Source organism: Ailuropoda melanoleuca, chromosome 7, assembly GCF_002007445.2.
Source record: "Ailuropoda melanoleuca isolate Jingjing chromosome 7, ASM200744v2, whole genome shotgun sequence".
NCBI classification, from domain to species: Eukaryota; Metazoa; Chordata; class Mammalia; order Carnivora; family Ursidae; genus Ailuropoda; species Ailuropoda melanoleuca.
In genome coordinates, this window is record NC_048224.1 from 19348612 (window position 1) to 19371368 (window position 22757).

Consider the following 22757-nt stretch of genomic DNA (forward strand, 5'->3'; position numbering starts at 1 on the left):
GTGGTCATACCTTCACTACAGTGAGAATGAGAGTGCTCTCTTGGGGTTGGCTTTTGAAGGAGTTAAGGGGACAGTAATGGAGAGATTCATCAAGCATTTGCCAAAATACTGGGAAGCACCCTATGGTGCCTAACCAATGTGTGGAATTCTGAAATCAACAAGTCAGATAATATTTCATTCCTCAAGGCTTCCCACAAAGGCAAAGTAACTCTAAAACTCCTCAATCACAAAGTGTCAAGGATTTTAGCAGAAAGGATGAAGCTCCCAAGCCAATGGTAGAAAATCCATGGAAATAACCAGGCACAGGATGTACAAGTCCAATGGGGGATGTTGCTAGAACCTAATCCTAGTAATAAAGAACGATGTATCTTTACCTAAGTACCAAGTAGAATGAATGGCTTTGGCCCCAAAGGTTTTGTTACTAGGTTCCACAAAATCCATTTGGAATAGATCGTGTGAGCTACATAAAGGTGACTCGGATAAAGCAGAAACTAAATTTAAAGTGAAGATAATTTAGGATTCTTTCTCAGAAGATAGTAACTATAAATTTTAGCAGTAGAGGAAATAGAATTAAAATGGATCCAAGTGTCTCCCTCTAACCTTTCTTTAAACCCTTGATAATGTCTTTTTGTCAAGTCTTAGCCTTCCACACTGAAAATGATGTATTTTGTCTTTCTTAGAAAGCCTCAAGACATATTACATGTTGCCGAAGGGCTTCTGAGCACAGTCCCTGAAGTTAAATCAAATGTCTTGACCCAGAGATGAAGAGAGAACCTAGAAGGGTAAGTTAATTTACATGGGGCTATACTCAATTTTTCTTCTCTAAGATCACATCATCTCTTTTGTACTTTCTAAAATAAAAATGTATTTGTTCCTACTTTAGTCATGGAAAGTGACAAAAGTCAGTCTTTAATGCAGGTGAGATTTAAATAATCCTTTTTAAAGAAGAAAAGTCATAAAAGATTATATAACTTCTGGGTTTCTCTGAGAACTGAGGAGAGCAAAATATTTGTCAGAACAGTGAAAAAAGAATCCACCCTTGACTATGTACAGCAAATCCTGAATGCCTTCGTACTACTGGGGACTTGTTGGTGAGAAGCACAATTTCTGGGAAGCTTGAGCAAAATCAGAAATCTGACATCCTCAAGAACTGGGATGTATAAATCTTGGCAATTCTTGGTTTACATTTTCAGATTTTGAAAAGAGTTGAAACTCTCATAGCTACAACAGCAATGAAATGAAATGAGGCTTAAAAAAGTGAGTACTAGGAGAATTTGGTCAAGTAGAAATCCCTTACCAGGAACACACTAAGCCAGATTGGTGAGTTATCTTGCTCTGGTAATATGCATTTCAGACATTTGGGGACATGGATCAATTCTCTCAGACTATTAAGGCTCTAGTCACAGAATTTGTTCTTCTAGAGATTTAATGCCTAGAAAAAATAAACATTTATCTGAAAATGATAAACACACACGCAACTGAACTGGTGCTGAGCCAAACAACTGTATTTCTTCTTGGGACACTTTAAGACAAATTCTCTGGGAAGAGGTTGACTCGGAGAGGTCTACTTAGGAGAGAATGTGGCCCATGTGCTCTCTGAGCTGTTACTCTCTACCATGGTCTACTTTGTTCTAACAAAGAGGTAATTTAAAGCCATAAGGGAAAATTCCTCGTGTGTAACTCCATACTAAGCCCTAGAGCTAATTAATGGAACCCACGGTTGGACCTTTACAGATATACAAAGGTAGATAGATCTGCACTACTAGTGAGAATAGAGAAAATTAGGTAGCCATTCAATTAACTATAAATCCATTACTATGATGTTTCTGGCAGAAAGTAGCAGATTCTCCTAGAAATACCTGGCCAATACATTCTTATGATCAGATCATGTATGCAGGTGATATATTTTTTATCTGTTGGAGCCCAATTCAAATAGCAATTTTACTCTTAGTGGTAACACTGGGTTTAGGAATATTTCAGAAGAGCACTACTTTTGTTCACTGTTGACCAAACTGGGTTTGATGAAACTCGTTTTTCAAGATGTTAACAGTCAAATCAGAAAAGGAAGAGCTTTGCGCTCAAATAAATGATAGAGAAACCATAAGGTGAGCAATATTAAACATAATTCTTTTTTACAGGACTTGGAGAGGATTTGTTAGGCTCATGTATATTTTGAATGTCAAGAGGTGATTAAAGAATGCAGCATTTTCCCCATTTAGTAGTCTATCCAATCTCTTTTTTGGAAGAGTGCTTTCTAATATCTTAAACAAACACCTGTTGTTCCACAGATGAGAGCATGGAAGCCCTGAAAGAGTAGAGTCTCTCTTCTTCCAATGGAATCATCATGAAATCTTTTCACTTAATCTTTTCATAGATGAGTTAACTTTAATTCAATTTCATTTGACTAAACTGCTTTTGGTCCACTTTTATTTTAACAGAAAATAGCAGTTATAATCACAAAGCCCTTTTATTAATTGCTGGATGTGTCTCTTGTTGTTGGACAATGGGTGGCAATTACAATGTTGCAAAATTAAGATGAAGTATTTTAAGTTGTGGAAGACTAGCTCTCCACTTTCTCTTTTCAGTTTGAAAGACCCCATTCCACCTGCACACAGGAAATAGAAATTGCCAAAAAGTCTTGATTTGTATTATTGGATATGTAATATAATTTCCAAAAGTGGAAAATGAATTTCTAAAAGATCTATGGTAGTCATTAGGAAAGTCAAATGAAAAATGACTTAAACAGCAATTCTTCAATCTTTCTGTCTCATTTCCACCCTTTATTAAGGGAGAAAGGGGTTTAACTGTGCTACTATCCAATCGGCAAAACAATTTCTGGACCTGTCACTTTTTTACTGGGGTCAATTCAATTTTATCAAAGCTCCTCAAAATTTCAAATGCTAAAAAAAAAAAAAAAAAAAAAAGCCAGCTTTTTGAAAGTCAGATCCCAGATGGATATGTTAAGAAACAAACCTCAGACTTCTATTCACTGTCCTGAAGGGGGCTGACTTTCAGGTCCCTCTCAAAATGTACAAAGCATAGACCTTTCCTATCTGTCCTTTGCTGATTGATTAAATAGATTACATTTCATGAATCCACTCTGTATTCAGTGCTTTCTCGGATCATATGAATGTATGCCTTGAAAGCCATTCACTGAACATTTAGCCAAATGGAATCATGTCTCGTTTGAACCACATCACTGGTGTTAGGGGCAGGATGCCATTAAAAAACCAGCCAACAAACGCACACTATAATGCTTTGAGTAACAATCATTAATACAAACTGAAATGGACAGAGATCCTTGGGTCAGAGAGGCAAAAGTATCTTCACAACTTAACCTATTTGTAGGTTCTTGAACTTAGTTTTTTCGAGGAAAAAAACTAAGCGCTTTTTAGCTTTTTAATTCACCTTGTTTCTCCTCACCTCTTTAAAATCGAGACATTCTTCTTGTGTACGCATGATAATTAATTCTCAAGCTCAAAGGAAGCAGGGAAAAGCCCTGAAGTTACCCATTCAAGGTAATACTATATGTACAGTAAATATTTGAATAGAAAACATCAGAGTGGAAGCCAGATACTCCTTTGATCGGCAGCAATCCAGCCCTCAGACCGCTATCACGGTTACAGATCCTGAGCTGCTTAACATCACGTGATGCCTGGATCCCCTGGTTTGTGTTGGCGTCTGAGAAGAACTCTCTTTTATCCACAGAGCTTTTGCACATCTGAATTCTTGATCTTCGCTACAAGGTAAATATTACCCTATGAGTATAGTTAACAACTACATGCTCTTCCTATTAACCCATTAGTAGCAACTGAGCAAAGTAAAACCAAGTGGTGTTTAAATGGATCATCTTCATCATGAACACCTACCTTGCATTTTACAGGTACAACTAGGGGCATACAACCTTCCGGAGAAACCGAGGGCTTTGTTACAGTAAACTGGTCCAGTGTGATATCACAAGTATAAAAAATATTCCATTCTGTATCAAAACTAGGCACATGCCTTTATTTGTAGTAACAGAAGTTAACAGAGTTGAGCAGTTTTGCCTTGGGCCCTATTTCTTGGCATCCTACATCAGACAAACGCATCATCCCGCATCTCTCCGCCCATAACTCCAGGGATCTAGTCTCAGGGTCATCGCTGTGGAAAGAAAGGTGAAATCACACTTGGATCTATCGTGGTGAGTAACTAAAAGCACAACCTCTCATTCATATTGCTTTAAAACATATACAGCATATATGTTTCAAAAAAAAGAGTAAAGAATATATTGATTTCTTTGTGGAGCTGAATCAACAATATGGTATGATGCAAGGCTTTAACAAATGAGAATCATAGATACAAATTTTTCTGTAGAGTATGTTTTAGACAAATGCGTCTTTTTAATCTGTAAATCCTACATTGTAGGTTGTTCCTCTTTTTTTTTTTTCCTTTTGTTTTTGATGTGGTAGAAAATGTTGAGTAACTGTCCATGAGCATGAGCCAAAGGTTCAGGTTCATTACTGAGATCCCCAGAATGCCAATATTTGCAATGCAAACAATTAGTATCCCACTGTGAAGGGCTCTGACACGTGTCTGCCTGCCTCGAGGTGGAGCGTCTCCATAAGAAGTCCTCCTGCTTCTATGAACCCTGCTTGGACACGGGGGCAGCTGCGCGAGGCCACCTTTTAACCTAGTAATTGACTGTGCCCGCTGTCTCACTGGTGACCAACACCGACATGGAAACAACAGTGTGAGTGGCAGACCCTCAGATCATTTTCATGTTGAACCTCCTGGGGCCAGCCACCTCCCCTTCCACGACAGCACCGTTGTTTTTTCGGGGCACATACTCGAGGTCAATGCTGTTTTTGTGCTTGCCTTTCCCTCGGCTCCACACAAAAAGGAGGAGAAAACAAAATAAAACCACTCCCAGGAATGTGAAACAGCCCATGGCCGTAGACACCAGTATTGTTTTAAGGTCCAGGGAAAAAGTATTGGCATTGGTGCCATTGGACATGGTGTCGTTGGAGTCCGTCATGTACATAGGGGTCCTGTTGGCATAAAGGAAGCGGTCTGAGGTGAAGCCTTTCACCGTTAAAGAGGCCGTGAAGGTGTCGTTGCCGGCTGCATTGCTAGCGATGCAAACATACATCCCGCTGTCTTGATCCTGGGCAAAGCGGATTTCCAGGGTGCCATCGCCCAGCACGGTGGCTCTTCCATTGGACTTGGTGGTGATAAAACGCCTCCGAGGTGTCACCCAGGAAATGACAGGCTGAGGGTCTCCGTCTGCGCTGCATTCGAGCTGGACCGTCTGCCCTTCATCCACTAGCAGATGCTGCAGCTTCTTTTCCCGGATTTTGGGTTTTTTGCAGGTAAAGTAAAAAGAAAGGGCAGTGCTGTGGAAATCCTTGAATGATCTCTCACGGATGGTGTCAGGGCCGGCACACATGGGCTGCTGGCCCCCGAACTGCAGCGTGGGGTGCCGCTGCAGGATCCAGAGGAGACGGCAGTCACAGGCCAGGGGATTGTTATTGATGCTCAGGACCTCCAAAGCCCTAGGGGAGGAGAAGACATTCTCTTCCAAAGTTTCCAGTAGGTTCTGAGACACATTGAGCACACGAAGGAAGCGGAGCCCTTGGAAGGAGTGAGGCTCAATGGTGCGGAGCTGGGCCCCCACTATATGAAGCTCCTGAAGGCGGATCAGGTCCGAGAACATGCCGGCTTCGATAGTGCTGATGGGATTGTAGGAGAGGTTAAGGTGGGTCAGATATACCAGGTGTTTAAAGGCAAGGAAGGGGACCATGGACAGGTTGGTGTTGGTGATTGAGAGGGACGTGAGGTTGAGACCGTAGAGGCTATTGGCAGGCATCATATCCAGCAGAGGCCAATAGTCAATCTCTAGATGTTTCAGGTGGAACAGTCTTTTAAAGGCATACACGGGCATAGTGTTAATATTGAGATGCTTCAGATGCAGGCTAATGAGGCTGCGGAGGTGAGAGAGGGCTTCTGTTGGTACTGCTGTGAGGTTGCATTTCTCCAGGGTGAGCTGCTCCAAGCTCAGCAGCCCACTGAAGGCCCTGTGTGATATATAGACCAAATCATTGTCCCCCACCTCTAGAGACTTCAGGTTGTGCAGGTCCTGGAACATGTAATCCAGTAAAATGACAATCTTATTCTCACTAATGTCAAGCTTGGTGAGGTTGGATAGCCCCGTGAAGACTCCTAAGGGCACCAGTTTCAGGCGGTTGCCTTTGAGGCGGAGGGAACGAAGGTTAAAGAGGTTGTTAAAAGCTCCTGGCTCCACATTGGCTATGATGTTGTCACTCAAATCTATCTCCTCCAGCAGAGGATAGGAGATGAACTCCTCGGGGTTGACACTCTTCAGCCTGTTCTTGCTGAGGTCCAAGATTTTGGTCTCAATGGGAATGCCCTCAGGGATGGCGATCAGCCGCCTTCTGTGGCAGCTGACGGATTTGTTCTGGGCAGAGCACTCACAGCGAGCCGGGCAGCCAATGGTGGATCCCATGAAGATTAACACCACAGCCAGACCCAGGAATGGCTGCCAACATGATGTGGCCGTGTGAAGCATGACTCCACCTCTTAGTCTTTACCTAGGTCACGGGCCTGCGGGAGAAGGCAGGAAGAGAAGTTGAGTTAGGACATGGATAGGTAAACGGACATAAATAAGGCAGCAAGTACGACGGAAAGGACCCTGGATTGGAAATCACACCGATCTGGGATTAAACCCAAGAGCTGCCCTTATTAGCCACGTGGGGTAAGTTGTTGCACCTCCCTGTACGTTGGTTTTCTTGGCTGTAAAATGAGGATGACGATAGTAACAGCATCCTAGGATTAGGACAATGTCAGTATTTAACAGTTACAAAGAGACTAACACACTGGCACAGAGTGTGAGACACATCAGCATGTATGTCACGAAAGGCTCTATTTTGAACCCAAACTCAAGCAACAGAGCTCAATGGCTAAGAGGAAACCTACTCAGCTTGAATTAGTGTCTGTGTCTCTGATGTTGGGAAATCATCCTCTACTCAAAACGAAGCTAATACAAGCTTCATTTGGTATCAGGCTCTTAGGTTCAAAGTACAAAAACAAAGTTACATTCAAAACAAGAGGTTGAGGCTTTATTTCCTTCATATATAAGCTTTCTATTAAAAACTGCCAGTTAGAAGGTATACATCCTTCAGAATTCAGTAAATCTTCATTTATAAAGGGGTTTTCTTTTTTGAGGTAAGCTAAAAGATCCTCACAATCTGCCTTGTGTTTATTATAGGGAAGAGACAGAATCAAGGCACCATAATGGCCATGATGCTGGAAATGCTTTAGGAATGGGAAAAGTTGCAATTTTAAGAAAAAAAGTTTTTAATAAATGAACTATCCTTTCATATTCAAATTCAAACCCAGTGAACATCTTAAACTGAACTTATTTGGCATCAAATGATTTTTTTTTTAAGATTTTATTTATTTATGCTACAGAGACAGAGAGAGAGACAGCCAGCGAGAGAGGGAACACAAGCAGGGGGAGTGGGAGAGGAAGAAGCAGGCTCATAGCGGAGGAGCCTGTTGTGGGGCTCGATCCCATAATGCCGGGATCACGCCCTGAGCCGAAGGCAGACGCTTAACCGCCGTGCCACCCAGGCGCCCCGGCATCAAATGATTTTTAACTGTAGATAGTTAAGCAGACACTGAACTTACTGTCCAGCTGAATAGCAAGATGTGTGTTATTGAGCTTTCCTTCTCCACATGAGATCCTGAGAGGTACACTCCATCCACAAACACCATATTTTACACAAGTCTCACTAGTGTAAAACAGTATTTTTAGATAAAAAGGTATTTGATCAACTTCAGTATTCACTCCTAGATTCACCCCTAAAAGGCAATTGCAAGTATAATTCTCCATTCAGTGTTTACGTAAACGTCTATATCTTCATGTAAAGCTGTGTCATCTAGATAAATATATCCACACACACAAAAAAATAACTAGGATCAAACCCAATGCTGAATCACTAGAGAAATGTCTCCAAATGTAAGAACAAAGCAGAGATTCAGACTGTGCTCCACAATCCATTATCTAGAAACATAGGAGTTGGTATTATTGGAAAAGATGTGGTAAAACTAGTATTGCTGGTAGCTCAAACTAATGTCTAAATTATCTGCAAAATGATTAGGAGAATAAATTAGTCATGGCATCTCTGAAAAAATTAAATTCCTTAGAATAAATTTAACGAGAAATGCAAAGAATATGACACTCAGCCCTACTAAGAAAACAAAACTTAGAAAAAAGGACATATACTATTTAATAGATTCAATATTATAAAGACATTGTTTTTCAAATCCAAATATATCTCTGTGATCTATGTATATATTGAGAAATTTGAAAGTTCATTTGAAAGAAGATAAATATGAGAGTAATCAAAAATATTAAACAGTAGTAATGGGAAAAGACTTACCATACACGATCTTTAAACATAAGTTGCAAAACTACAGTAGTGAAACAGCACAAACATGAAAATACAGTCAATGAAATGGAAAGTAAGGAATTTAACATAAAATATATGTGAAAAGTTAGTACAGGTGAAAGGTGGCATTTTAATTCAGTGAGAAAGCTATAAATGATGGGCTAGCTATTTAGTGGGAAAAGATAACGCAACTTTACTTGGTCCAATAAAATAAATTCCAGATGAATTAAGAACTAGAATGCATGAACAAATAATGTATTAGAAGAAAATCTGATAATTTTATAATAGAGTTGAAAAGGATTTTCTATGAATAAAACCAGAAACCATGAAAGAAAATGATCTACTTGATTGTATGCATTTAAAAAGTAACAGCATAACAAGCAAATAAACAACATACACACTGAACACCCATAGATAATGATCAACTTGGTATTAAATAAACAGCTCTTATTAATCAACATGGAAGAGAGGTAATGTTGATAGAAAATGAGGCAATGGGGGCGCCTGGGTGGCACAGCGGTTGGGCGTCTGCCTTCGGCTCGGCGTGATCCCGGTGTTATGGGATCGAGACCCACATCAGGCTCCTCTGCTATGAGCCTGCTTCTTCCTCTCCCACTCCCCCTGCTTGTGTTCCCTCTCTCGCTGGCTGTCTCTGTCTCTGTCAAATAAATAAATAAAATCTTTAAAAAAAATGAGGCAATGAATGTAATAAACACTAAAAACAGCTAATCAATATGTGAAAAGATGACCAACCTCACTAGTAGGCAAAGAAATCAGGTTAAACAACAGGAGCATATCATTTTTACCTAAGTTTAATCTCTATTTTTGCCCAGAATTAACAAGAGTAGAGGGAACTGTAGGAGGGAATATAAACTGGTACAGCCTTTTGAAGGTTCAGGGACAACAGTGAGGAGGTTACTGGATACATTAAACTTAAATATATCTAAGTTCAATATTGCATCCCTATGAGCCACTTTTTTCTTAACTTTGAATTTTTAAAAGCCACTTTATTGAGGGATGATTGACATACAAAAAATTATATATTTAATGTATACAAGTTGAGTTGGGACATAAGTAGACGTCTGGGAATCTATCACCACAATCTGTGCCGTCAGCATCCACTGCATCCAGACGAGGGTGGGTCTGATGAGCCGTATTTTTTCTGAAGATATATCATAAGGAAATAATTTAATGTGCACAGATGTTTGGTACAGGTTCATCGGGGTTTGGTTTGCTCGTTTCATTTTATCTTCCTAAGGTGGAACCCTAGATCATTGATTTTGAAACTTTTTTTTTTTAAGATTTTATTTTATTTGACAGCCAGCCANTATATATATATATAAAACTTATTCAGTGACTTTTTTTTTTTTTTTAGTTTATTTTATGCTTCTTGTTGACTGAGGGATGGTTTAGGATAGAGTTAGCTTATTCCAACGATGTAGTTAGATCTTTCCTAGAGTCTTACTGTATCTTATTTAATTCTGTTGTGGTCAGAGAACCGCTCTGCAACCTTTCAATCCTTCAAAGCCTACTGTGCTTGTTTTACAGATCTGTTTTCATTAGAAGAGTCCATCTTTGTCTCTAGTAATACTCCTTGTCTTCAACTCATTTTGAATGATTACTGTAGCCGCTCTTTCTTGAGCTTAATGTTCTCATGGTATATCTTTTTCCATCTTTAACTCTCAACATATTTGTGTCTCTGTAGTGAAAGTGTTTCTTTTATAGCCAGCATGTGGCTAGTTTTTGCTTTTCAGTCAGTCTCACGATCTCTGCAATCTCTGCCCTCTGTTAGATTGCTTTGTCCACTTATACCAAATATAGTTAACTAAAACGATTGCATTCTCGGGTGCTATTTTGCTATTTGTTGTCTGCTTGTCACCATTTGAATTTTTTGTTCCATTCTTGTCTTTTTCTATTTTAATCTTTTAGTATTGCATTTCAATTCTTTAGCCTTTCTCCATATGTTTATGTACGTTATTTTTATTTGTTGCTCTAAGGATTATAGCATACATCTTTAATTTATCACAATCTACGTAGAGGTGTCATCAAATTGCTTTAGGTAAAATACATAGTAACCTGGCAGCAGTTTATTTCCATTTTTACCCCCTAGTCCCCACCATCATCCTTCATGGAGAGATATAGAGCAAGTTCTAGGCAAAGAAAATAGGGGGTACAAAGGCATGGAAGCAATGGAAACCCTCTGTGATTGGATGACAATAGTCAGCCAGACTGGTTGGAGCAAATACAGGAGAGAAACAGAACAGAGGCCAAAGAGGTAATTAGAGGAATGACTTAGAAGAGGCTTGTAAACTGTGATAAGCGGTTTTCATTCTACCCTGAGGGCAACAGCAAGCCATTAAAGTGTTTTATGCAAAAGAGTGATACAATCAGATGTATATTTTGGGAAGATTAATCTGACTGCGGCATGAAAAACAGATTTGCAGGAGGGAAAAAGTTGAAACTCCTGAAGCTGTTACATTAATTCTAGCTGGAATAGAAGTGGTCTCAATTACGGTCATAGGAAGAAGCTTGGGTAAATGGACAGATTGAAGCAGAATAGAGAAATGCTTTAGTTATGGATGGGCCAGGAGGGATGTAGGAGAGGAAGATGCCAAGATGATTTCTGGCCTTTTGTCAGCTGGATAAGACTTGGTGTCATTCACTAAGAGAGCAAGCTTCAGGGCCGGTACAGGATGAGGAATTCCTGGTTTCCTCGGATGTGTTCATCAGTGGGCCAACATGTGTGGGTTCACTGGGCAACTTAATGATATTTTTACTCCTTGAAAATAATATTTTTCAAATACTTTTAAAGTATTTCTTTGGTAAAGCAGGGAAAATGTATTTTCTCTTACACTGACAGGACTCTTTATGTTCAAGACAAAAGTTTGATTACACACTGTACTCTTCAGTTTATTTTGAATTAATGGTAAAGAGTTTTTTTTTTTTTTCAATAAATTCTATTGGAGAGTTTAATCTTCTCTGGCAGAGTTTGTCCAATCTGCATATCACCAGCTAGATAAGGAGATAACTGGCATCCTATTTCTGATTTATCTCAGTGATGCTTTAGGGAAAGTTTATTTTATTGCTTGGATGCCTTAATCTGGCTGAGTGTGTCTAACATATGGAATGACAGTATCTAATTCAGTCTTAGCTGCAATTTAACCAGAAAGGAGCTCGACTAAGATGGATAGTATCTGGAAATTTTTCCTTAAAAAAATTTTTTTTGGGGGGGGAGGTTTGGTTTCAGAGTAAAGGACCACCACAGAGAAGGATGGAAAAGTGCTTAGCAAGCAGGCAGCAGACAAGTTCCCTTCAGATCTGGAATAACTTTCCTTTCTACTACTGTCTTTCAATGAGACAGAAGTAGATACTCTGGGGCTGTATCTCATCATAGCTCTTTGATGCACTTTGGAAACTGTGTAGGAAGGCTGTGCTTTACTGTTCTCATCACAAATATTTTTCTGTTTTAGTCTAGAAGGGCCAACTGCTGACTCCCTTTAGCTTTCACTGTCAGCAGAAGCCTTCCAATCAAAGCTTTCTTGTCATGTCTGACTGTGACCAAGGTTTGATAAGATGAACTTCGTTTCATTAAGAATAAAGCAGGAAGTAAAATCTGTAGGGAGCTACTAGGGCCTTTCTATTTTGATCAAGGGGATCTCAGGTACAATGATTATACCTTTCTAAACCTAGTATGTGAAGTTGGATATTTTCATACTTATACTTTTTGTGTGCTGGGTATTTATTTTACAACTTGTCCTATTAATGTAAGAAACACAAACAAAAACATCAGGAAGTTGACTTAAAGAAGGAGGAACAGAAATACATGGCTCCAAGTCTAAGTCTGACATTTGTTAGCTGCGGAACAGAGGTAGGGTGATGATGGGTACGATTCTTAACTCCTCTGTTAGTTTGCGATAATAAAGCAGAATAAATGTGAGGATTAAAGATGGCCCATGTAAGGTGCCTACCACATAAATAACAGTGGTCATTATCAGTTTTTTTTAAGGGATAATGGTTTGGCTTGTGGAGAAAGCATGCCAAAGAAAGACATGGATTTCCTGAGTACAGATTAGGAGAATATTGGAGAAAAAGGTCCTCAAACAGATGACACAGTAATAAGGAGAAATGGTAAGCTTTAAGCAGCCTTCATCCAAAACAAACAAACAAGCAATAAAGGAAAGAAGTGATAGTTGTATGCTGTTTAAAAAGAAAGTTTAGGAGAGAAGCAGCTACACTGATAGATGTTAAGGTAATGATGTTTATGCTGGGAATTCTATGATTAATTTAGTTTTCTAACTGGCAACCCAGCAAGGGAACAAAACAATAAATGGAAAGCACAGAAACCTCTTTAAACCTTCACAGTAGCTAATGGTAGGATTTTTCTTTTTTTCACGACAGCTATTTCTCAATAGGGAGAGGTGGGTGATGAGGGAGGTGCGGAAGAAAAGGAAAAGATGTAATGAATAAAGGAGTCCAAAATACACCTGAGGTGATAACTTCAAGGTGTCTAGAACTGTAAATTCAGAAATCCTGGGCTGTGCTAAAATCAGATCCTGAGGAGTTGTGAAGGTTGTTTAAAACATTTGAGAACTAAGAAACCAATTTTAGTGTAAGTCTTGAAATTCACCAGGGTTACCTAAGTTCTTTGAAGGACCCCGGGTGAACTTGAGATTGAACCCCAAGGCCCCTAACCTGGCGGGAAAAATTGGATTTGAACTTTCTACAGAATAAAATGTGTCCTTCTACATGATCTCCAATTACTCTCCAAAGCACTGTAGTTTTACCTTTTTCTTCTGACTCACTTTTGGTAGGATGGAAATGGAAACTTTGAATATGGAGAGTCAACTTGAAAAGCATTCAAGGAGGAAATGAAAAGAGCCAACATGAAAGCTGGATTTGGAGAGGATCCATGGTGTTTTATATTATGACTATTTTTTAAACAAAAATCACAGATGTAACGATTAAATCACTCAGTGTCCCATGCAGGTAGGTGAACAGCTACCCACCACTGTAGATACCTCTCAATTAATTACACGCAGATTGCCAGTTCTGTAAATAGCTCAAGATAGCATTTTGATCTCCTGTTGCTTGGCTAGAGACTGTTAGAATCTCACATTATCTCTATGGGCTTCAAACCAAATGATAATTGCCAGTATCTATCTGTATGAAAATTAGCTGTTAATATGATTTAATGCAGTGAAATTAATATAAAATGGTCATTCAACTAGTAAATTGAAGAGGCAGGATTTAGATCTAGTCGGATAGCATCATAATTTTTTCCCCTTTTGTAACTTTATAATGGATTCAAGAGAGGTAAGGAGATCAGGAAACTTCTTATTTAACTGTAGCTTTTATAGATAGCTTTGTCTCCTCTGGGACTGGCAGATTTTAAAACTGGTTCATTTTATGGGGCAAATTCTGGGGCTCTTTGGGACTCATACAATCAAAGGACACCTCGGATGTAGTTCCCTTGATTTGGATGAGTGAATTTCTATTCTGGGCTGGTGGAGTAGTCTTGCCACCATCCCTAGGAATAGTCACCTCCAGCTAGTTTTTGCAGAGGCCCTGTTACCCTCCCAGGTGGCATTCTTGAAGGGACCTAGGACAGGCCTTGTACTGGCGTGCTCATGCATGTTGGCCTCATTTTCCTTGGGGAAAACTCACATGCCCAGAAAAGCCCTGTCAGTGCAACTTCCTCTACTCTGCCACAAAAGAGGCTGTCTAGCCTAACATTTATTCTCTGGATTTCCCAGGAAGAACTTGGAAGTCATGATGTGCCCTTAACTACAGTGGAAGACTAGGAAGGGTTCCCCACATCCTGTTTGAGCACTTTTGTCTCCATTTCAGGGGAAGCACCCTTCTTGCTCCTTGAGTCATTTGCCAAAGGTCATGTAGTGCCCTAGTCAATCATGGAGCTCCTATTTCCATGCAGGGTTTTTAGCTTCACCAGCAGACCTTTTAACCCTTATCCTGGGCTTCTTCCATCCTTCCTCATATAGTATCACTAAATATAGCTCATCCCAGAGAGCAACTATTTAAACAACTAAAAAGTAAAGCTTCCTTTTAAAATTTCCCCATCTTCCCCCCTGGGCTGTGCTTTGGTATCTCTTTTCATGGTTCTGAATCTGCTTTCCACTGGACTGTATCTGTTTCAAAACATGAGTTCATTTTGTATTCAAGTGACTAGTAAACAATTAGCAGAGCTTGTCCTAAGTCATTAATTAATAGTTTCTGTTTAATCTTTTCTCAAATTGGAGAGCCCTCTGTTCTTGTGATTATTTTCATCTCTTTGAAATGCAAATTATTTGCTCTTCTCCCACGCTTCTGAGTCTTTTGGCCTACAGAGATATACGTGGACATACAGAACATGCACATTCTACTTAAACCTTTTAAAGATGAAAGTGCTTTTTGTCTAGCTTTGAGATCTCTCTGAAATTAATATTATTAAAGGGTAGTTGGCTTGAGATGCTGAGGGCCTAACAAATGTTTACACGATGCTTCAAATCTGTAAGGCAGTATAAGGGAATGGCTAAGAGGATAGGTGTACCAAATAAAAATGTGTTTAAGACTGAACTCTCATTCTCAGCCTTCTTCCCTTTAAAATGGGAATTATAGTAACTATCCTACAGAGTCCTTATGAGAACAGGATGTCATAGTGCCTATAAAGTCAGAGTTCCACACATGTTGGCTATTATTATTGTTATTGATTTGGAGAAAGGGAAATATTGCAGATGCTATTCTTAGACATACAAAATTTCGCAGTGGAAGGGAGCCCTAAACTACCTTTCCTGATGGATACCACCACCTCCAGGGATAGGCTGTCTGCAGGCACTAGAATAGCCTATTAAGGTAGATAATAAGGGCTGTTAAATATCTTGTAGCACAAATGAGAAAACTCAGGTAACCATGATCCCGGGCAAACATTCCTGCTAATATGTCACTTAAATCTGTCTGCAGGTAGAGTTAGAAAAAGCTATGAAACATGTGCCTCACTTGGCAGTTAAAAAAAGAGAAGATTGCCTGTCTTTCTGCCGTGATTTCTCAGTCCTCAAGATCCACTCAGGCCAATGTCAGTGAAATGTGTGACCACAGAGGACCACTACTTTTCTTCCGTAAGATTATTAAATTTTACTTGGGAAAATCAAATCACATGGAGGAGCATTCTGTTAGGTAGTTCAGATTCTTGAATCCTATCTGTTGCTCTGCAAAAACCTGGACTCTTTTGAATTGTGGGTATTCATGAATGAAGGGGAGTCTGACTGGAGATTACCTGGTTTTAATTAGTTGGTGCTGAAGGCACCTAGACATTTTCTTTCTTATTTAAAGCTGTTCAGACAAGATAGCTGTCTTAAATCCCATCTGGAACATTCTGGAAATGAACAAATATAAATTTCTGCTGGCTTTTGTAACAGATAAATCCTGCAATCTCAGGGGCTTAAACCAGTAATTTATTAGTTCTGCTCCACTAAAACACTGAGGGACTTGTGCCTGTATATTTTATGTCTCCCCACTCTTCTCGATCTTGGAAGTCCTTTCCATTCCATATGGAGACAGGAAGAGGACTATGGGTAAGAGAGCCTGACCTGACAATAGCACTCATGATTACTGCTCACATTTCATTAGCCAGAACTCAGGCATGTGGGTACACCTAACCGCTCGGGAGGCTGGCAAGTTGGTTTGGGAAGCAGCCAGCCATTCTCTCCTGACAACAAATATAAATGGATATTAAGTATCAATCTGCTAGGTAAGGATATATTAAAGTTTCTAAAGTATCATGGATGCAGTTTTGCATTCGGCTGATTTTTTTTTTTCTTTGTAACACATGAAAGAAAGAAACATAGTCACGGCTTGCCATACTACGGTTCAGCTGTGGCATTTACTAACGGACCCATCTTTGTCAGAAAATTGCATCTAAAATTCCCATTTACCTATTCTTAATTCATACTCAGTCATTATTAGGTGACAGAAATTTTATCATTTTTCTAGCTACTTTCTAGAGGAGAAAATGACAAAATGCAACTTAAAAAAAAAGCTATACAGTAAACAGACTAAACAAGAATATGTATTTTTTATGTCCCAAGACATTCATAACAGATTTTAGCTTCTAAGTAGATATTTATAGACTGTCCCTTATTTTAGCAACTAATGACTGCCAATTGCTTAAAATCCCTCTATGAAAGAGTGGGAAACTATCAAAGAAAAAAGTGTATTTAATTCAACTCCATAAACACACACTAGTTACCTTCCATGTGCAAGGCAGAGCTGGGGACATAGGAGTAAATGCAATTCTTGTTTTCAAACAGCTAGTGTAGTAGGGAAATTCTGTCCAGTCAACAAATTAATGATATTAACATCATTCTCCCAAATTGGAATCAAATTATAACTTTAAACATCAAAGATACATTTTATCACATTATTTAAAAATAAATTGAAATATCGCATAAAACCACGTCACTGAGAAATAATTTGCTCATCTGTGATTGATCTTCTTAAATTGACTGTTTATGCAGGCATTAAAACTATTGTTATAGTAAGGAGATATTTAACTTGCAAGATTTTTGCAAAGAAAATGTAAGCTGAAAAAAGTGGGATATGAATTTGTACCTGTACTATGAATATAATGAAGGGAAAGATACTCTTGTGTGTTGCAAGATTGTAAAGAAGTACACCAAAATGTTAAGTGTCAGACTATCCACTATTTGTAGCACAATCTATCAATTCTATTTGTTTTTTGTTAAACAAATGTTTTCAATGTGCATTATATTACACTATTCTGAAAAAAACAAGAACATGATGCAAAAAAAAAAAAACAACATGATGCAAACCCTTTGAAATTCAATCACAGTTAACCTCTGTGCTAGTGGCTGACTGATCTATAGACCTGGCCTGCCATGCCCTTCATCAGTTAGTTAAATGGCCACCCTCTAAAGTTAGGGCAGAATGTAAGTCCCCTTTTGGGTTCCTGTTTTCACCATGAATATTGTAGTGCTGTGTCACTACCTTAGGCTTTCCCACCATATATCACATATGTGCGTGTCCTGTCTGCTCTAGGAGCTTCTATGCTCTTGGAGTTGCACCTACAGGCCTTCTTGGAGTAGCCGTTCTTGACCACGGTATCCCCAAATGCAGGTGTAGAGTAAGTTAGAAAGAAAGGACTCAAAGTCACGGATGCTAGGAAGGGAACTACATACGAGCCTCAGCCGGATCTGTGCAGTAGCTCTTTTCATGTATAAACATGCTTTTTATTGCCTCTGAGTCTCCTGAAGGAAGAAGGTGGGGAGAGCGCTCTTCTGCTCAGCACAGTAGCTTGAGCAACAGAGGCAGTCAGCCTCTGCTGATGGGTGAGAACAGTAGCACCATGTTTCCAATGGCACTCCTGTGACCACTGTCATCACTTTTGTTGACTCTGTGTGTCACTCGTCCTACTATTTACATACAATTTTAAATGGAGAATCAGATTGGAAATTAATAAATGGAAAAGCATTAAAAATAGCTGCAATGGAAGCAAACTATTGTTTTAGCTAAGATTTCTTATCTTCCAAAGCTCTGCACTAGAGACCTGCTCTCCATTTGGGAATGCGGAGTTAGAGAGCTGTTCACACTGAGTCTCCTCACTGTAATCAGAGGATAGACAATAAACTTATAAGGGAATAACTTTATGCCTATTAATTCAGGGTTACTAACCATTTTGTGCCACCTAAAATCAGAGTCCCACATTGGAATGCATCCCACACTTTGGGACATACATGAAAGACTTAAATGGGCTTTTCGCTTCTAATATTTCATTTGTCAGGATTCTGTGAGAGCAGTAAGAGAGTCCAACATCTAACAAATGCTAGAATAGACACTCGCACTCAGCCCGCTGTCTGCACGCTCAGCCTTCTACACTCCCGTCTGCCTCCCACTCTCTCCTTCCCGTGCAGGTCTGGGCATCTCTTTCTATCTTACTGCTCTGCAGCCATTCCTACAGATAGAGTATTAGTGAATAATCTTCTTTCATTTATTTCTAACGAGGGAACAGAGAAATCACATCTTAATTGATTTCTTGGTTTCTTTCAGTTGAAAAGATATACAAAGGGATGAGAAGTTTATATGTGCATGAATACCTGTATGCGTTTGAGTTGATACCGATGTGTCTCTTTGGAGATTATGTACACATGTGCTATATATACACACACATGCACTCTCCATGGTATATACCGTATATAGTAGAGTGCATGTGCGTATATACATATATACACTCTGTATTGCCACACATATTAGGGAAGTTTGTGTGTATTTGCCAGTTTATTTATATTTTGGTAAACATTTCTAGAATCATAGGGAATCATATTATCTTAAATATTATATTTACCCTCAGGCAATATACATGCTAATTATCCTCATCTGGATAAATTGTCTTGAAAGAAAACTAATAAATGGCTTAGCAAACTGAGATTTTCATGACAAAAATTACAGTCAAAAACAAAGAGCTCAGTGTATAAAAGAGCTTACATAAGGTAATGAATTCTATCAATTCTAACTTTGCTTTATGGAAACAATGTCATTTGAGGTTTTAGCTCAGCCACTTCAAGGGTATAATTTATACGTGAAACCTTCAGTATTTATTTGAAACCTTGAATATTTGGAACCTAGTGAAATCTTAGTTTGGTTTTTAGATAAGAAAACTGATTTAAACTAGGCCTATTAATACCTAATAATGTGTGGCCAGAAAAAAAAAAAAGGCAGCATTAACTAAATTTCTGGTACAAATTATTTATAGGCCTTATTAAGTGTTGTCCCAGCCTATATTTTAAAATAAATAATGATGATAAAAGATTTATGATATGCTTACTTTAATATGCATTATATTATTCAGTCCTCAAAACAGCCTCCTCTGTGATAGGACCTGTTTTCGTCACCATTTTATACAGATGGGGAAACTGAGTCTCTAGATGAATTTCCCTGTACAAGGTTACACAGCACAGAAGCAGAAGTAGGATTTAAACTAAGGTCTTTCTGGCTCTAAAACCCAAGTTACTCTGTTAAAAACCACTCTGGGTGACAAGCGGTATTATTTCTATGTCCTCAATAATATGCAATTGGGACTTAGGGAAGTCTGAGCAACTAGATCAAGGCCATTCACGTCACGAGTGGTAGGGCTAGGATTCAAGCCCAAGTCTGTCACTGACTCCATAGCCTATGAGAACTTCCTCTCCCCGTCTCTGCACATAGAATCTGCCATAGCTGAGGAACAAAGAACCCCTCTCTCAACATATCTTACAGATTAAATAAGTAACATTCAGTATGTAATGTATTGCTTTTAGCTTTACCAACGTCTCATTATGTTGGATTAATACTGCATGTTCTCAGCATGGCAAAACTGAAGGTGAGAAATATATTTGTGTCTGCTCTGGTGATCTAGGTTTTCTACAGGTAGAATGACCACAGAATATACAATCCCAACCGGGATGCTTCTGTGAAGGGGTGGGGACGCTATTCAGAATGATGCTGGACAACATGTGAAAAACACAGACTGTCCCGGGCAAAGGAGGCACTGTCCTGGGAGCATATCGATTTCCCCCCTTATAGTCATATGCTGCTGTATTCCTTGGATTCCAGGGTTCTGCTATAACAATTTTTCTACTTGATGCTGACCTCAAAACTAATTGAGTACTTTCAGTATAAATCTGAAAAAAAATTTCTTTGATCTTATTTGGTTAATATAGTTTTAGGAAAAAATTGTCTAAAATCAAGCAAGAGACCTGGAGTTAGAATCCAGCAAATCCTCCTTTTGAGAGCTATGCTTTCTTTACAACCAGAAGACTGTAACAGTAAAGAGTTTGTATTTTAACCCCAACAGAACATCACTGATTTTTGTGTTTTGTTTTTGCTGTGAGAAGAGTGATGCTTATGAATTCTATTAACCCTTGAGGAAATATGTTGCCTTTGACTCTCAACTGTTGTTCTGAAATCCAATGTGAAAACTTTTGTATAGTGGTCTGTGCTATTTTCATATCAACCATGTTATAATTAGAGGTTGAGTTCATGCTCAAAGACTTGGAATTCACAACCAATTATCAAGAAATCATAGACATAATAGTATGCCATGGAAACAGAGACACATCATGGAAACAGCATGGAAAGGCTCCAATGCTTGATCTTGCAACTGCTGATTAACTATGTTAATCATGGCATTTAAACTCAGGGAGCCTGTCTCCTAAGGTCAAGGATAATACATGTTTTTCAACTATTTGTTGAGATTTTTAAAAGAGTCGAAGCACATAACTTATTTGGCATGTAGGAAGCCCTTAGCAAATCTTGGTTCTCCCTTTCACTTAGAATAGCAAAGTCACCCCCTAAGTTTTATAACTACGCTGTATAATTGCATTTTTCACATCAATCACATAAAATGTGATCTTTTCTCTTCCCTCCCTCCATTTTCCTTTCTTTTTCCATTTTCTTCCTTCTCTACCACCTCTCCCTCCCCTCTCTAAGGTAGCCAGCGTGTTATAAAATGTACATACTGTACATGAAAAATTCGACAGAATTAGAAATGACATTTTAAAAATTATTAGCCAATTTCATTAATTAGCCATTTAAGCATGAGTCACATTTGTAATGTCTTTGTGCAAATGGCCAACATTTTTTCCTCTGAAGGATAAAATTCTCTGTAGCAAATACACACATGGAATATTAACTTTAGATAAAATGCTCTTCAAAATTAGTTTGATCCCTTAAAAGCAAATGAATATTAGGACGTGTAAATATTTATTGAGTCCCTTACTATCCTTAGATGGGAACTTCTGTGTTAGTGTTCATGTTTGGTTTTCCTCTTCTTCTTCCCTTTTTTTTTTTTTTTTTTTGACCCTTGCTCTGTGGCCTTCAGTAATGGGTCTTGGAATAGAACCAAAGTCACAAAAGGATTTATAAAAAGAGAATGAAGGTATGTAGGTAAAAGAAAGAGGGGGTAGTCAAAGAATCAAATTCCTTTATCTTAGTTTAGGAGATGATGAGGGCATTTAAGGATTTATTGTATGAATTTGATTTTTCAGTACTTTTTAGCATCAGCAGCTGGGTTCCAGTAATTGAACACTGATTACTGTGTAAAGAAGTGAAAAATAGATGTTAATTAGATAAAATTGCCTGAAGAGAACAGCTACATTTGAGAAACCTGGGACATGAGAAAGACTTTCTGCAAGTCTGTTTAACAAGGGAACATTTCCTCCTCCTCATCTCAAATCCTCCTCTCTCTATCCATTCAAAAATTCTCCTGAAAATCTTCCAACAACCCCTGTCATGAACAAGTCATTGCTCCAGAGTCCATGGCCTGAGGTAACACTGACCCAGACAGGATGGAAACCTTGTGATTTGAACTTGATTCACGACTAAGACTCCTACATCTTTGCACCAGTGAGGCCAATTTAAAGAATGAAAGGCTCTACTGTTTTTTCATGCAAATGAAGATCTTGCCATTCCCAGGGAGAGAGTTGGCTTTGTACTTCCTGATCCGGAAAGGAGGAAAGTCTCAGGCTGCCACAGTGGGGATTCAGGAGAGATGTTGCCCAGAGCTCCAGTCCTCAGTGATGCAGCCTATCTGGGTCCCTCTCCATTCTAACTGGGAGAGTTTTTATTTCCCTGCACTTTTCAGGTAGGAGTTTCACAAGTTTTTAGAGAAAGCTTTTCGGGGTCTTTTCAGTGCTGGGAGCGTGGTGGGGGAGGTCAGTATAGTTTTGTAGAATGATAGCAATGTGTGAAAACATAGAACAGAGTCAACTTCCTGTTGTGTCACCAAAGGGCTGTCAGTACTATTGGGACAACGCGAAAAACCTTCAACACCATCCATGCAGTGCTGGTCACCATAACTGTGTTCATTGCCACATGGTATTGCACGTTTTATTGAGGGATTATCCTGGCACTAAAAGTTCCCAGGGTAAAAACACTATTTTTCTAAGGACCAAATTGAATTCTTGACCATCAATAGTTGGGGTTAATATCCAAAATATCACAACTCAACACCCAAAAAACCAAATAATCCAATTAAAAACTGGGCAGAAAGCATGAACAGACATTTCTCCAAAGATGACATATTACTGGCCAACAGATGCATGAAAAGATGCTCAACTTCACTCATCATCAGGGAAATGCAAATCAAAGTTACATTGAGATATCACCTCACACCTGTCAGAATGGCTAAAATCAAAACCACAAGAAACAACGAGTGTTGGCAAGGATGTGGAGAAAAAGAAACCCTCTTGCAGTAGGTGGGAATGCAAACTTGTACCGTTACTCTGGAAGACAGTATGGAGTTTCCTCGAAAAATTAAAA

The 22757-nt window shown here is 39.0% G+C and overlaps 1 protein-coding gene and 1 long non-coding RNA gene across 3 annotated transcripts in view; one reads left to right on the forward strand and one right to left on the reverse strand.

Annotated features, from left to right (window-relative positions):
* Positions 1-22757, forward strand: part of LOC105240566 — a 335101-nt gene that overhangs the window by 303834 nt on the left and 8510 nt on the right. The window contains exons 10-14 of the long non-coding RNA XR_004626486.1: positions 681-782; positions 3627-3746; positions 3884-4180; positions 13262-13436; positions 15408-15562. This is a non-coding gene — a long non-coding RNA (uncharacterized LOC105240566). The remainder of the gene's footprint in view (positions 1-680; positions 783-3626; positions 3747-3883; positions 4181-13261; positions 13437-15407; positions 15563-22757) is intronic.
* LINGO2 (leucine rich repeat and Ig domain containing 2) overlaps positions 4148-22757 on the reverse strand; it is a 1137445-nt gene continuing 1118835 nt past the window's right edge. For both annotated transcript variants that reach the window (XM_034663995.1, XM_034663996.1), the window contains exon 5: positions 4148-6600. In XM_034663995.1, the coding sequence (XP_034519886.1) occupies positions 4745-6565 (1821 nt within the window). In that variant the 5' untranslated portion in view covers positions 6566-6600 and the 3' untranslated portion in view covers positions 4148-4744. The remainder of the gene's footprint in view (positions 6601-22757) is intronic.